The sequence below is a fragment of the Myotis myotis genome, unplaced genomic scaffold (genome assembly GCF_014108235.1).
Source record: "Myotis myotis isolate mMyoMyo1 unplaced genomic scaffold, mMyoMyo1.p scaffold_m19_p_21, whole genome shotgun sequence".
In the NCBI taxonomy this organism is placed as follows: domain Eukaryota; kingdom Metazoa; phylum Chordata; class Mammalia; order Chiroptera; family Vespertilionidae; genus Myotis; species Myotis myotis.
Window position 1 is genome coordinate 14950468 of NW_023416326.1, and position 15048 is coordinate 14965515.

General features: G+C 40.4%; 1 protein-coding gene across 10 annotated transcripts in view; it reads left to right on the forward strand.

Annotated features, from left to right (window-relative positions):
• CDC42BPA (CDC42 binding protein kinase alpha) overlaps positions 1 to 15048 on the forward strand; it is a 197622-nt gene that overhangs the window by 167598 nt on the left and 14976 nt on the right. For all 10 annotated transcript variants that reach the window (XR_004975057.1, XM_036355002.1, XM_036355003.1 and 7 more), the window contains 10 exons: positions 1424 to 1560; positions 2210 to 2349; positions 3706 to 3787; positions 5783 to 5999; positions 6984 to 7046; positions 7978 to 8571; positions 9615 to 9712; positions 11809 to 11893; positions 13450 to 13573; positions 14281 to 14398. Coding sequence is in view for 9 of the 10 variants with exons in the window: in XM_036355002.1 (XP_036210895.1) it covers positions 1424 to 1560; positions 2210 to 2349; positions 3706 to 3787; positions 5783 to 5999; positions 6984 to 7046; positions 7978 to 8571; positions 9615 to 9712; positions 11809 to 11893; positions 13450 to 13573; positions 14281 to 14398 (1658 nt within the window). In the remaining variant the exon portion in view is untranslated. The remainder of the gene's footprint in view (positions 1 to 1423; positions 1561 to 2209; positions 2350 to 3705; positions 3788 to 5782; positions 6000 to 6983; positions 7047 to 7977; positions 8572 to 9614; positions 9713 to 11808; positions 11894 to 13449; positions 13574 to 14280; positions 14399 to 15048) is intronic.

A 15048-nucleotide genomic window follows, 5' to 3' on the forward strand; every position in this document is an offset into this window, starting at 1 on the left:
AAACTAGATGGATAGTCCCCAGAAACATTTTTCAGGGGAGATATTTAAATGTCTTATTCATCTTTATTTTATTATTCAGATGATTTTGTGGTTTCGAAAAACCATTAATATATGTGGCAAAAGACATGAAAGTTATCTTTGAATCTGTTCATTTAATTTTAACCTTGGTTAATTGATCAGATAAATTGTTATTAGAAAGTAGACAATGCAGTATCTTTTTAGAAATATTAAATGTCTGCCACTATGCCTCAAAAGGTATTTTATTTCTAGTATTACTAGCAGAGGTTTTCCCTACCATTCACTGATTCATCCGTCACTGTTTATGGAATGGCCGCTCTGTGCTTCTGGGCACTGGGCATGCAATGGTGGAGGAGGCGGAGGGGGTGCGGGGTGTGGAACACAGAGCCTGCCCTCACGGAGCCCACATTCTGAGAGATGAGAGAGCAGAGGTGGTTTGAAAAGAAAACTGTATTTATTTGGGCATCACTTTATTTTTCTTGTGACTTAGGAAGTGAAAATGATCTAAATTATAATGGGATGTAGTATTTGTGTATATTTTAGAAATACGCTTTTTTACAATCACGAGACTTGCAACTATACCAATACCTCATATATAATTTACCGCTCACTATGAAAAAGATAAGGAAATTGTTACTGATTCAAATTCTGACATAGTTTCTGTTTCTTGCCATTAGGGTTGGGAGGGACCTTGAAGGAAGGTTTTCAGTCTCCAGCAGTTGCGCATAGAGGACCCTTATAGAGGGCCCTGGTAGTGGACCCTGGTAGAGGGCTCTTGTAGAGGGCCCTGGTAGAGTTCTGGTAGTGGACCCTGGTAGAGGACCCTGGTAGAGAGTTCTGGTAGTGGACCCTGGTAGTGGACCCTGGTAGAGGGCCCTGGTAGAGAGTTCTGGTAGAGGACCCTGGTAGAGAGCTCTGGTAGAGGGCCCTGGTAGTAGACCCTGGTAGAGGGCCCTGGTAGTGGACTCTTGTAGAGGGCCCTGGTGGTAGACCCTGGTTGAGGACCCTGGTAGTGGGCCTGGAGTGAATACTTTGGATAAGGGGGAAATTAAGTAGCGTCCACGCAATGCATTCTGTTTGGTTAGTTCTCCCAACCAAAGTGGCAGATCTCAATTGCATTATCTTAATTAGTTTGTTAGATGCATGAGTTTAGAGCCAAAGAAAATGGTCAGTTTGGAAAGTGGAGATTTGAGAGTTTTGAGTGAATGAAATGATGGATAATGACTGACATTGAAGTTCTTTTTGTTATGGAAATAAATCAGCCCCCCAAATGACAAAATAGTTTTTGAAAATAAGTTCAGAGAGAAGCATTCATTTACCTTGCTTGTAATGAATTCTTGGTGGATTTTCTTTTTGTAAAATGAATTTTTGTTGAACTTTGTTTCTTTTTTTGTCCTTCCAAAAGTGTGTGGATTCTCGTGTCATATAACTTGCGTAAACAAAGCTCCCACCGCGTGTCCAGTTCCTCCTGAACAGACAAAAGGTCCCCTGGGTATAGATCCTCAGAAAGGAATAGGAACAGCATATGAAGGCCATGTCAGGGTAAGTGTCATTCAGTTGGGTTTAGATTAATCTTTTAAGGTTCATTAATGGATTAAAATGCAGTCCAGTCACCTTACAAACACAGTCCTTAACAGAAAATTAAATGAATAAAATTTACCTAATAATTTTATTTCACCCAAGTAATGATTTGAAAACAAAAACCTTGTCTTTGCTTGGAAATCAATTATAAAATGTCTCAAAATTTTCCGCTCAGTCTTTATCTTGTCATGAACAAATGTTGGAATCTCCATAAAAAGGGTCTTCAGCTCTTGGCCTTGTGGAGAGGTGGCTTATGCTTATGACGTATGAGATAGTGTCAAGGCATAATCTTACTTGTAATCTTGAATGACATCTAAAGTGTAAGCTGCATTCCATCTCACTACCAAATCTGACTTTTATGCTATTTAGAAAGAAATCCATGAATGTTTAGTTAATTACTAGAGAACGTTAAAATGGTGCCATTTAACAATTTTCAGAATATAAAATCCTTTGGTGATTGAAGGGTGTCCCCTCACAGTTTGTGAACGATGTGTGTGGTCCACCTGCTCCTTTACCAGCCGGAGTGATAGGCTTCGCGGGTGCATGTGTAACTCCATGGGCTCTGGGTGCCATTCCGGTGTGAGTTGTTTTCTTTGTGTGTTTGCCTCAGATCCCTAAGCCAGCTGGTGTGAAGAAAGGATGGCAAAGAGCATTGGCTGTAGTTTGTGACTTCAAACTCTTCCTGTACGATGTTGCCGAGGGAAAGGCATCGCAGCCCAGCGTTGTAGTCAGTCAAGTGATTGACATGAGGTAAGCGTTCAGAGGGGAAGATATTGGCATCTTTGCAACATGGGGATCAAAAATGTGTGATTTTTCTTCTAATTATGTTACCATGTTTTTATTTAAATCTCATTTCATGTTAATTTTCTAATTTACTAACGTTGCTATCCTATTTAATAAAAGCCTAATATGCAAATTATCCCTTCGACCGGGAGTTCGACCAGGGGGCAGGGCCGGCTGGCCAACTGCCCGTGGCCCCTCCCCCGGCCAGCAAGACCCCACCCATGCACAAATTCGTGCACCAGGCCTGTAGTAGTACAATAATTAAAAATAGGAAGTAAGGTGTAGTTATAGGACAGGTTTAGGGGGGATTGGGGGTCAGAGAAAATAAGCTAATGTTTGCATCCAAAGGACCAGTTTAAAGGTTGCTGAGGTGTTGGAAGCCTACGGCGTAGTGTTCATATCATCACCTAAAGGCTTAGAATATAACCTCCATGTAGGAAAGGAAATAAAAATCTCAAAGTCATATAGGCTCTTGGAATATGTAACACATTGGTAAACATTTACATAACACATCGTGACTGTTCCCGGCCTCACTTTTCAGGTCTCATCCTGCCCCTTCAGTGCCGTCCTTTCCTCTTAGAGCTCCAGCCCTTCTCCTGGGGTCCCCTCACTAACTCTCATAGCTCCCACCACCGCAGCGTTGCCGACTCCCACACTCCTATCTCCAGTCCAGGTCTTCCTCCAGCACTCAGAGCTGGGCTTTCCAACTCTGGCTCACACTAGCATCTCGTACCAGCATCTCTAACATAGTCCATGTCTTTCCCATAAATATGGAATAGGAAGGAATAAACTCAAGACATATTAGCAAGGAAAATCTGGCAGTGTCTGCTAAGGGCCTAAATATAGAAAGAGGGAGATGGATGAAAGATAACACTAAGGTGTCAAGTCCCTAAAACCAAGACGGTGATGGTACCAATAACCAAATTCAGGAATAAATTATTGTGGAGCAATCTGTTTTAGGTGTTGACGGAACAGTAAAATGACAGATGAGCTGTGTTGAGGGCACTTGAGGTGTATCATGGGAGGCAAGAGGGTTCAGGTTCATTTTCGAATCCCAGTACCTTGTTCCTACTGGCTTGGCACTTTGGGTGAGCCGGGAGGTATTCCTAGCTCTTGTGTAATGTGCCACTGTAACGCTACTGATCAGTTATTGTGGCACTATCAGTTGAAATGGAGGGAAAATAAAATTTTTATAAAGAATTCAACTTGGATGTTTTGTGTGATTCAGTTTTGAGTGTTGTTTCATATGTATTATTTGGATATACACCCAAGACCACACACATACCCACACACACTGATTTTTAACATTTCACTTTCCTTCAGGGATGAAGAATTTTCTGTGAGTTCAGTCTTGGCTTCCGATGTTATTCATGCAAGTCGAAAAGATATACCCTGTATATTTAGAGTAAGTATGTGTGTTATAGTTTGATGACTAAATTATTTGTTTTTAATGAGGATATGTTTTGGCTCTCCAGTACGTGAGTGAGTAGATAGATAGTGCTCAGTAAATATTTATATCTGAGAGGCCTGAGGAAAGCGTTATGTATAGCTTCTAAGTTAGGTTTCCTCTTTGATAATATTTTTGCATCACAATTGAATTTTCAAATAAATACTGTCACACAGAAAATTAAGTGTGAGTTACCCAATTTTTTTAAAAAATAGAAGTTTTTTCTTTTTAACCTCATTTTAAAAATTAACATGTTTTCCAGTTTTACTGCTTTGCAACAACCACTCCAGAACTTAGTGGCTTCAAGTAGCAGTGATTTGTTTTCAGCATATTCTGTGGGTCAGCTCTACAGTTGTTTTGCTGTTGCCGGGGCCCTTCATGTGGCTGCATTCAACTCATTTGGGGCTGGAAGCTCCAAAATGGCCTCCTCTTCACATCCGGGGTGCTGGTGCTGGCTGTGGGCCGGGCGGTCAGTTCCCTCTGTGAACTCTCTGTGGTCTCTAGTCGTCCAGTAGGCTGTCCGAGCTCTCCAGGGCTGGCTTCCAGGAGAGCAGAGGGGCCTTTTCAGGCCTTCTGAAGTGTAGACCCCAAAAGACATAATAACCCTCTTGCAGTCTGTTAGTCAAAGCAAGTCATGAGGTCAGCCTGGCTTTAAGGGGAGGGAATAGATGCCACTTTTTTAAAAATATATTTTTTTATTGATTTCAGAGAGGAAGGGAGAGGGAGAGAGAGATAGAAACATCAATGATGAGAGAGAATCATTCATTGACTGCCTCTTGCACGCCCCCTACTGGGGATCGAGCCAGCAGCCCCAGGCATGTGCCCTTGACTGGATTCGAACCTGGGACCCTTCAGTCCACAGGCTGACGCTCTATCCACTGAGCCAAACCAGCTAGAACTAGATTCCATTTTTTGATAAGAAGAGTGGAATTCCATAGAAAGATTGTTGGTACCCATCTTTGGAAGCTGTCCACAGTGCAATCTAGAATTGGTGAATTAAGATAAAAGAGGTTAAAAAAAAAAGGAATACTGCCCCAACCTTATGCCTGTATGCTTAGTATTTGTCGATGAGTCTTGTATCTAAGGAAGGTCAGACAAAGACTATACAGTACTTTGTCTCAGTTCCTGAAATAACAACTCTGCTATCTCCAGCCTCCTATGGAGCCTGCAGAAGCCCGCTTTTCTGTAATTGATACATAGTGGGATTTTATTTTCGTGCTGTTTAAATTACTTTTTATAAACGGTCCATATGTAAGTAATTTAAATCTGCCCAGTTATAAATGCTGTTTTCATAATGATAAGCTTCATTTAAATAGTAACTAAAGGATCTATCTTCTTTAAGATAATGTGAGTTATTGTTATGGAATAACAGAATGTAAGTATTTCTGAGCATTTCTGACTTTTAAAAAAAGTTGAAAATCAGTATAATATAGTGCTTACGAGCATGGACAGGGACCCCACTTTTGTTGTGTGCCCTTGGGGAAATTAATTTCTCTGCATCACAGTGTTTTATGTATAAGGTCAGGACTAATAACAATAATTACCTTATGAAGATGTTGAGAAGGTTATGTGAGTGAATACTTGTAAAGTACTTTGATCAATGCCCAGAGATCAGTAATTACTCAAAAATGTCAGTTGCATTTTCTAGTGATAGTATTCTGGCACTGTATACAAAGAAAATAAAAAATGATACTAACACTTAGAATGGTATCTGCTACCTTTGCTTTACCACGAATTCTAATGCTGAAACTAATTATTCTTCTGATTAGGAATAGCTGACCGCTGCTAAAGGTATCACTTCATGGACGCTCATTTTCGCGGACCACTGGTGGTCCATGAGGTCTGAAAGGTTGGCGACCTCTGGGCTAGTGCTAAGCAAACTAATCTAAGCATAAAACTGACCTAAAGGGTGTCTGTTTTCTAACATCATGAATTTTGTTTCAATTTTTCTAGGTCACAATGTCCCAGCTCTCAGCACCTAATAACAAATGCTCGATCCTGATGCTGGCAGATAGTGAGAATGAGAAGAGCAAGTGGGTGGGAGTGCTGAGTGAATTACAGAAAATTTTGAAGAAAAACAAATTCAGAGACCGCTCCGTCTATGTTCCCAAAGAGGCTTATGACAGCACGCTGCCCCTCATTAAAACCACCCAGGCCGCGGCAATCATAGGTACGCATTGATAGCCTCGGTCATGTGATCACAACTGTTTCCTCACCTACCTGGTCAGGGGGGCTGCTTCCATCTAGGAATTCCAGTGTCCAACCTGGTCTGTGGTAAATCACAGGTGCACAGTGTTTATTGGATGAATGAGACCGTTTTAAGCTTTGTTTCTCAGTAAACCGGAATAAGTCCACTTTCAAATATGTTTTCTTCTGACAAAAGCAGCGGTGCTAAAGTTTAACTTCGAGCATCTCTATCCTCTGCATGTGCGGTTGAGAACAGTTGTTTCGTTTCTAAAGCATAACCTTCCGTGTACAGTGTGGATGCAGTTGCCTTGCAGAGGTCATTGGAAAGTGTAACTGAGAGGCAGGGCGGAACAGAATGCCCTTGTGCATCAGATGCCCTAACAATGGCAGCCTTTGTGTCTGGAAGTTTAAATTGCCACCATATTCTTATGTACACATCTAACTCTTCTGTTGCTTCCTAGTAAATAATAAAAAGTTGAATGAGTAGGGTTCAAATGCCTTTCACCTTTTATTGAATAAACATTTACTTCTTTTGTAAATATTGATATAGATAATTTTCTGATGATGATTCTATTAAAAAAGAAATGAGCCCTAGCCGGTTTGGCTCGGTGGATAGAGAGTCGGCCTGCGGACTCAAGGGTCCCAGGTTCGATTCCGGTCAAGGGCATGTACCTTGGTTGCAGGCACATCCCCAGTAGGGAGCGTGCAGGAGGCAGCTGATCGATGTTTCTCTCTCATTGATGTTTCTAGCTCTCTATTCCTCTCCTTTCCTCTCTGTAAAAATTCAATAAAAAATATATTTTAAAAAAAAGAAATGAATGGAAATTTAATAGTAAAAATGGTTATTGCTATTTTTATATTGTTTATTTCAGGGTTTTATATCCAATTTCTTTGTTATCTTTTTTATATTATTTTACATAGTTTTTACCTAATAAAAATGTTTCATATTTATTTATATCTTGCATAGATCATGAAAGGATAGCTTTGGGAAATGAAGAAGGTTTATTTGTTGTGCATGTCACCAAAGATGGTAAGAAAAAAATTATTGTGGGGTAACTTTAACCTGTATGTTGCTAGAAAATTCTAAACTCTAGTTTCTAAATTCTATAAACAGCAGGATTTGCTTACTTTTTCTATAATTGAAATTTTCCACACCTAATTTGATATGTTTATAAGTCAAAAGATAATTTTTTAACTTCTATCATCATCCTGAGTTCTAAAACATCCACGTATGGATCCTTGTTCTTGTGGGACTAAGTTCTGCTATAGGGCTCAGGTTGCACTTCTAAAGAAGGTGCTGAAAGAAAACGCACTTGCTTTTTCCATGGTCCCAATAGCACTCGAAGAGGTAGCTCATTGAAATGGGCTTCTTGTTGGGGGTTTTTCCCCATAGTTTATTACAAAGATCTTTTTCTAAAGATAAATTAAATACTGGGTGAAATAAAGAAACCAATTTAATTTAGCATTCTTGAATACAGAGCTCTAAGTTCTGTATTTATATCAAGTTAGTTCATGGGAAAACAATGCACTTAAACTTCATTAGTTTGTTACCCGTACAAATACTTTTATTGAAATATGAGTTACTTAAAAAAACAAAAAAAACAAACAATAAAAACAACAAACCCCATAGTAAAAAGTTCCCTGAAACTTAGTGCCAGTAAAGAGGTTTATTGTTGTTATTGTTTTTGAAGATCTGGCATGCCTTATCACATAGCAGCTTTATGCCTTGGCTGCGAGAGATCTCAGTGCTGAATTTAATACTTTACTGTAGTGAGTTAATTATCTTGTAATGGGTGCAATTATCTTCCTCGTCCTCTGTGATTTCTGAGCTGTTATTCTTTTCTTTATGTGTATCTGTCTTTATTATAGGTTGACATATATCCTTTTGAGTATAACTGGGATATGATTAATAAATAAACAACATTATTTTGCATCTGACTTATTATTATTTCTTTGCATAGAAATTATTCGAGTTGGTGACAATAAGAAGATTCATCAAATTGAACTCATTCCAAATGATCAGCTCGTTGCTGTGATCTCAGGACGAAACCGTCACGTACGACTCTTTCCTATGTCAGCTTTGGACGGACGAGAGACTGAGTTTTATAAGCTGGCGGAAACTAAAGGGTGTCAAACCATAACTTCTGGGAAACTGCGTCACGGCACGCTCACCTGCCTGTGTGTGGCGATGAAAAGGCAGGTCCTCTGTTACGAACTATTTCAGAGCAAGACCCGTCACAGAAAATTTAAGGAAATTCAAGTCCCGTATAATGTCCAGTGGATGGCAGTCTTCAGTGAACACCTCTGTGTGGGATTCCAGTCGGGATTTCAGAGATACCCCTTGAACGGAGAAGGAACTTCATGCAGTATGCTCCACTCAAGTGACCACACGCTGGCCTTTGTCACACATCAGCCCCTGGACGCCATCTGCGCCGTGGAGATCTCCAGTAAAGAATACCTGCTGTGTTTTAGCAGCATCGGGCTCTACACCGACTGCCAGGGCCGCAGGTCGAGGCAGCAGGAGCTGACGTGGCCAGCTAACCCTTCCTCCTGTTGTGAGTCTCTTCCTTTCGGCTGTCTTCTCTTTCTCTTTCTTTTCCCTCTACTCCATCTCCTAGATGTATTTATTGTTAATAACTGGTCATTTTTAAGCCATCTGTAAGGTTTTTCCTAAGTATTGTGTTATTTATGTAAAGTAACCATGTGTAGTTAAGCCTAGGACAACAGTATCAACATTAACATGCCAATAATTAAAGCTAATTTTTCTATGGAATATTGTACTTAGATGGATTTTTTAACCCATGTTACTGTATTTTGAAAAAACCTAAATTGTATCTTTGTGGTCCTCAAAAATACAGTGTGATTATTAATAGTTGATAAGACTTCCTCTGGAGAAGTTGTGTTACTAAGTGTGTTAATCGGTTACGTAAAGGATAGTGTAGCATCTGTAAGAAGTGATATTCAGTTTTACATTTTTATTTAGATAGGTATATATTAAAAAATTGTTTACTTCACTCTTTGAGGAAATGTTCTGACATTAATACGTTTTGGAATCCTTATTATATGCATTTCACTGCCTGTGATCCAGTAAGTAGGAGTATCCAACCCAGAACCTTTTGTTTTTACTTGAGCATGTTTAAATGCCGAAGGGAAGTAGCCACTAGGTGGCTCTATAGTAAATACAGGAATGGGAGTGAGATCCTGAGGAGGCCATAGGCTGGGAGGTAGACGGGCAGGATGCGGGGAGGATGCTGCGGGCAGCAGGAGGAAAGCGCCTCCCCCACAGCAGGACCGGAGGGCGGGGGGAGCACGGCGCCTTTAGGGGTTCAGCAGAAGGACGTTTATTGCAGAAACACCAGGAAATCTAGATAAAGAGAAGGAAAGTACTTCTAATCCACAAACGGAGACATCACTGTGCTTCACGTTTTGTTTCTTGTGAAATACATACTCATATCTATGGCATCATGTTTAGAATGAATGCTGTTTTGTAGCCCAGTCAGATGATTCAGAGTTTGACTTATGTGGAGTAAGAAATGGGATACCTGGCTTCAGTGAGTAGTTGAAGGTAACCAGCAGGCTGCTCTCTCCCCTCCCCCAGGCTATAATGCCCCCTACCTGTCCGTGTACAGTGAAAACGCGGTGGACGTCTTCGATGTGAACTCCATGGAGTGGATTCAGACGCTCCCGCTCAAAAAGGTAACCTAACATCAAAATACGGGCTGAGCGAACTGATGTGTGTAGTAAACACTGACATGACTATTGCCCTCATTTTCACTAATTTAGCTAAGAATGAAAAAACAATAAAAAAGCAATCCTGTTAATCTTATAAGTAGCTCAATTCCATACTATTCTTATGACTTTAGTTTTTCTGTATGAAGTATGATTATTATCATGAACAACTAGGGTGTGTCCTACGACCTAAGACAGGGGTCCTCAAACTTTTTAAACGGGGCCAGTTCACTGTCCCTCAGACCGTTGGAGGGCTGGACTATAGTTTAAAAAAAAACTATGAACAAATTCCTATGCACACTGCACATACCTTATTTTGAAGTAAAAAAACAAAACGGGAACAAATACAATATTTGTATTTGCATGTGGCCCGCGGGCCGTAGTTTGAGGACCCCTGACCTAAGATGTCAGCGGTAACTTCCCCTCTGGTTTGAGGAGCTCTGAGGGGGTGCATTATTGTTAATTATGATGTTTTGCACATAACGGTGTTCAATTTGAAATCCTGTGAGGACAGATTTACAGGCCAGAAGAATGATTAGAATTAGAACCAAAACTGTGTTTAATCATCTCAGAATTAAAACATAAAGCTTTCACATGTTCCCAGTAAAACAATATTTTTCTTTAACATTTCCCTGTGATAATGTAAAGAGGAATTTGTAGAATTTTAGTATAGAATGGTTATTTTGCAAGAGTAGTCATTTCACATAGAATAAGTAGCAGGTGTCACTCGTGAGGGGCGAGGGTTAGAAGAACAGGTAGAAGAAAGGAGCCATATTTCAAAATCTTCCTTGATTTTAAGCCACATCATCAGGGAAGAAGCTCCTGCAGATACCGCCACTACATAGAGCTGCTGAACACAGCCCTCCAGTTTGTACATTTGGGTTGGTTACAATTAGTATCCCTTTTATTGTTGTTATGTAAACATTACGATATATATGAAAGAATATGTGACCTTGAAAAGCCTTACTAAACTGACCACTTGTGGACCCACCTCCTAACTTAAGAGCCAGAAGATTACCTCTGTCACTGCATTTGCCGGTGTATTCTCTCTTATCGCACACTCCCTCCAGGGCATCCACTCCCCGAATGCTGTTTATCATTTCCTTGCTCATCACAAAAGCCAGAATTTTTTACATATTTAAATATTTCCAAACAATATATTGTTCAGTGTTGCTTGCATTTGAGGTCATAAAATGTTGTCGTATATCACTTTCCACCTTGCGTTCTTCATGCATTTACTGTGTTTCTAAGATTCATCGATGTTGTTCCATGCACCAACCACCATGCTGTTCCATATAGTCTTTGCTTTCACTGTATAAAATGTTGTTGGGTGAACAGATCATAACTTACCCATTCTCTGATTGGCGCACTTGACTTATTGCCCAACTCTTTGCTGTTATGAGCATTGTTGCGCACATCCTCTGGTGCGTGTGTGTGTGCAGGAGTTTAAGTCCTGTGCCTGGGCACGCAATTGATGGTGCATGGAAAATGCAAGTGTTTGGTGTTACAGGCTCGTGTCAGATCATTTTCCAAAGTAATTATACCCGTTGGCACTCCCACCAGCAGTGTGTAAGAGTTTTTGCTGACCCACACCCTGTCTGACACTGGCCATGGTCAGAATTCATAGTTTTATAGCCCTGGCAAATGGTTATAAAGTGATATCTCATGATGTATTAATTTGCATGTCCCCAGTTAACTATGCTGTTTGTCCATTTAGTTCAAACAAGAGTCATAAAGTGTCTGTGTTGATACCTTAGTATAATAATTTGGTCACTAATGGCTTTAAAGAAGTCAAATTTAAGGTTTAAATGTATTTCTACTTTTTTTTTTTGTCCGGAATAGTCTTCCTTTAAAATGTTATCATTATAACTTTGTTCAAATTAGATAATTTTATACCTTCCCAGTGAGAATCAGTGTTAATTTTTTCTTGATTTTCTGAGAGGGCTATATTTTGGAGAGGAAGGATAACATAAATGTGTGTGGTTTATAAATAGGCCAAAAGTTATATGGTTTAATTTTTGAAGGTTTTGTTGAAATACTAATTTTATTTTTTATTATTTTAGGTTCGACCCTTAAACAGTGAAGGATCATTAAATCTGTTAGGCTTGGAGACGATTAGATTAATTTATTTCAAAAATAAGATGGCAGGTAAGAAAATGCACAGTAACAGGATAGCCCAACAGGATGTTCTCGCTAAGCGGACTGCCTGGGGATAAGAAGTGGCCGAGCCCAGATTCAAGCTCAGTTGTGTCTTCTCCGAAGGCTGTGGTCTTGGCCGCTGTCCCGCTCTCTCAGTAGACTGAGCTGAACTGCTGGGCAAAGCCATTCTGTTTAGCTTGCGTAGCTGTGCAGTCAGGGTATTGTTTCTGACGGACCGTGTTGTTTTTCTGTGGAACACCAAGGTAAGTAGAGAAAGGATGACTGAATATGTGCTCTGTACGTTCCATACTGTAGAACCTAACCAAGGCTTGTAGCCCCGAAATTGTGACAGTTCATCCGGAGTCCCTGTCTGGGGCTGTGGGGACACCTTCTGCCATTCGAGTATCAGGCTTAGAGCCTTTTCTCTTTCCCTGATCTTGCTTAAAGAATGGCATCTGCCATGTTGTGGGTACAGTTGTCTACTTGACAGTATGTTCACATACCCCAGCAGGTTTTGGGGGCCCATGCTGACAGTTTTGTTTACTTCTGCGTATTTAAAATTGAAATAGAATGAGATGGGCACGGCTCACTCGGTGTATATGAATCAGTATCATCTGCCCCCAGATGAGAAGAGTAGGAAGGTGACAGGTTCTTGCCTGTAGTAAAGGCAGCTGGTAGGACAACGCTTCCTTTTCCTGACCCTACGCCTCTCAGATGGCATCATCGAAGGAAATGTTTTAATATGTAAAAGTAATTGTACTTATCATTTACATAAAAAATTTACCATTGATGCCTGATTGCTATGCAGGTTAGCAATAGCATAACACCCTGAGCCTGTGAGACCAACACCTGGAAGGGGAGAGAAGATAGTGTAGTCATTACGGGAGGGTGGCCAGAGTGACCAAGCACTGAGGCAACTGCAGTTTTCTTTCTTTCTAGTAAAATTGTGCTATTTTATGTTTATAATCAAATAAAAGTGAAGTTACCCTTTGTAAGTTATTTTTAATTTCAGCATCTGTTTATATACTGTTGAAAATTATTGCTTATTTTACTACTAGAGGCCTGGTGCACAAAATTTGTGCACGGGGCGGGGGTCCCTCAGCCCAGCCTGCACCCTCTCCAATGTGAGACCCCTCAGGGGATGTCCGCGGGATTGGGCCTAAACTGGCAGTCAGACATCCCTCTCACAATCTGGGACCGCTGGCTCCTAAACGCTTACCTGCCTGCCTTCCTGATCGCCCCTAACCCCTCTGCCTGCCTGCCTGATCACCCCTGACTGCCCTCCCCTGCCTACCTGATTGCCCCCTAACTGCCCTCCCCTGCCGGCCTGATCACCCCTAACTGCCTCTGCCTCGGCCCCTGCCACCATGGCTTTGTCCGGAAGATGTCTGGTCTAATTAGCATATTACCCTTTTATTAGTATAGATGATCATTAACACAGCTTTTAAAATCAGAATTGCATGTACTGTGATTGCACAATTAAGTTTATACTATCTTAGAGATGAATGGTAAAAAACATTCTAGCACTTTAAAGTACATCACTGTTCTCTGTATTTTTTAAACAGAAGGGGATGAACTGGTAGTTCCTGAAACCACAGATAACAGTCGAAAACAAATGGTTAGAAATATTAACAACAAGCGGCGTTACTCCTTCAGGGTCCCGGAAGAGGAAAGGATGCAACAGAGGAGGTAACTGCTTCCGTTCTCCCGTCACCCACACATGCTGGTAGCATGGGAAGGGCTGTTTGGTGAAAATATTATATGTGTTTTGGAAGGAAAATTTGATCTCTGAAAATCTGTCATTCATCTGTGGTTTAAAAACTGCCAGAATGTCTGCACGTCTCAGAGTCACTTTAATCAACACTCTCCAAGTTGTGTGAATTAGACTAAAATACCATATTTTGATTCATTTCTCTATGTATGTGGAGTAGTTAGAAGTTTTAGAATGTGAGCCTTGTTTTAATGTAAACATAGAACCAATCATTGCATAATAGTAAACCTTATATATTTAAGAACTTTAGATTCACCATTCTCTTTATGAGCAAACAGAAATAGGCTTATAGTATTCCAATTACATGTAAAAATATTTCTAAGTGTTATCAATTATTTTGAGACATACAGAAATGCTCAGAATTATCTGTGAAATAGAATAGAGCTTCTTCGATGTCTCTATACTAAAATGCTCTCTTTTCTCACCAAAAATTGTAAGATCTTCTATTTAAAAGATAAAACAAATCTAAGTAAGTTTTAATTGATTATTTATATTATTTTAATCCTATCCATATGAATATGATTTCACAGTATTTTTATGAAAAAATAATGTATACGTAATTTGTTTCTAGAGTTATCTAGATTGATCATAGAAGAAGTGTCTAAACAGGTGTTTTCTCTTACAGAGAGATGCTACGAGATCCTGAAATGAGAAATAAATTAATTTCTAACCCAACTAATTTTAACCACATAGCACACATGGGTCCAGGAGATGGCATACAGATCCTAAAAGACCTGCCCATGGTAAGGGAAATGAAGAGTGAATGTGAATATGAATTGGGGTTAAGAGTAAGGGAGGGGGGAGTGTGTATGTGTGTGTGTGTGTGTGTGTGTGTGTGTACAGAGGTGGGCAAAAGTAGGTTTACAGTTGCATGTGACATTCTTTTGAGCTAATAAAGCTATTGTGATCATCATAACCTGCATGTCTTTCCATATGAACAACTGTAAACCTACCTGCTTTTGCACCCCGCATATATGTGCTCAGATATGTGTGTGTGTGTGTGTGTGTGTATGACTTAAAAGCATATTGCCGGGGTTCTTGTCCCAGCATCAAGAAGGGTTCAGGAATCTGGAGAAGGGGCTGTGCGTGGATGTTAAATAAGAGTCCAGAGGCTAATACAGAGTCCGGAGACGAAATACATTTTGAAAGGCATTGGGGGTCAGAGGAGCTTAGTTAGCTAAAGGAGCTAAGTTCTAAGATCTTAAGTCTAAGGCCTTAGGTCCTCCCCGCCCCCAGGACTCCATGCTTTTTATTAACACAACTTGTCCTGAGGTGAGGCAGAGCCCATTGTCAGAATGGGGGAATTAGCCTACAGCTGTTCAGGTGTTTGGCCAGTAGGAGGCAATAACATGTAGATTAAGATGCCCTTTAACTGTCTGGCAGCCACAATCAG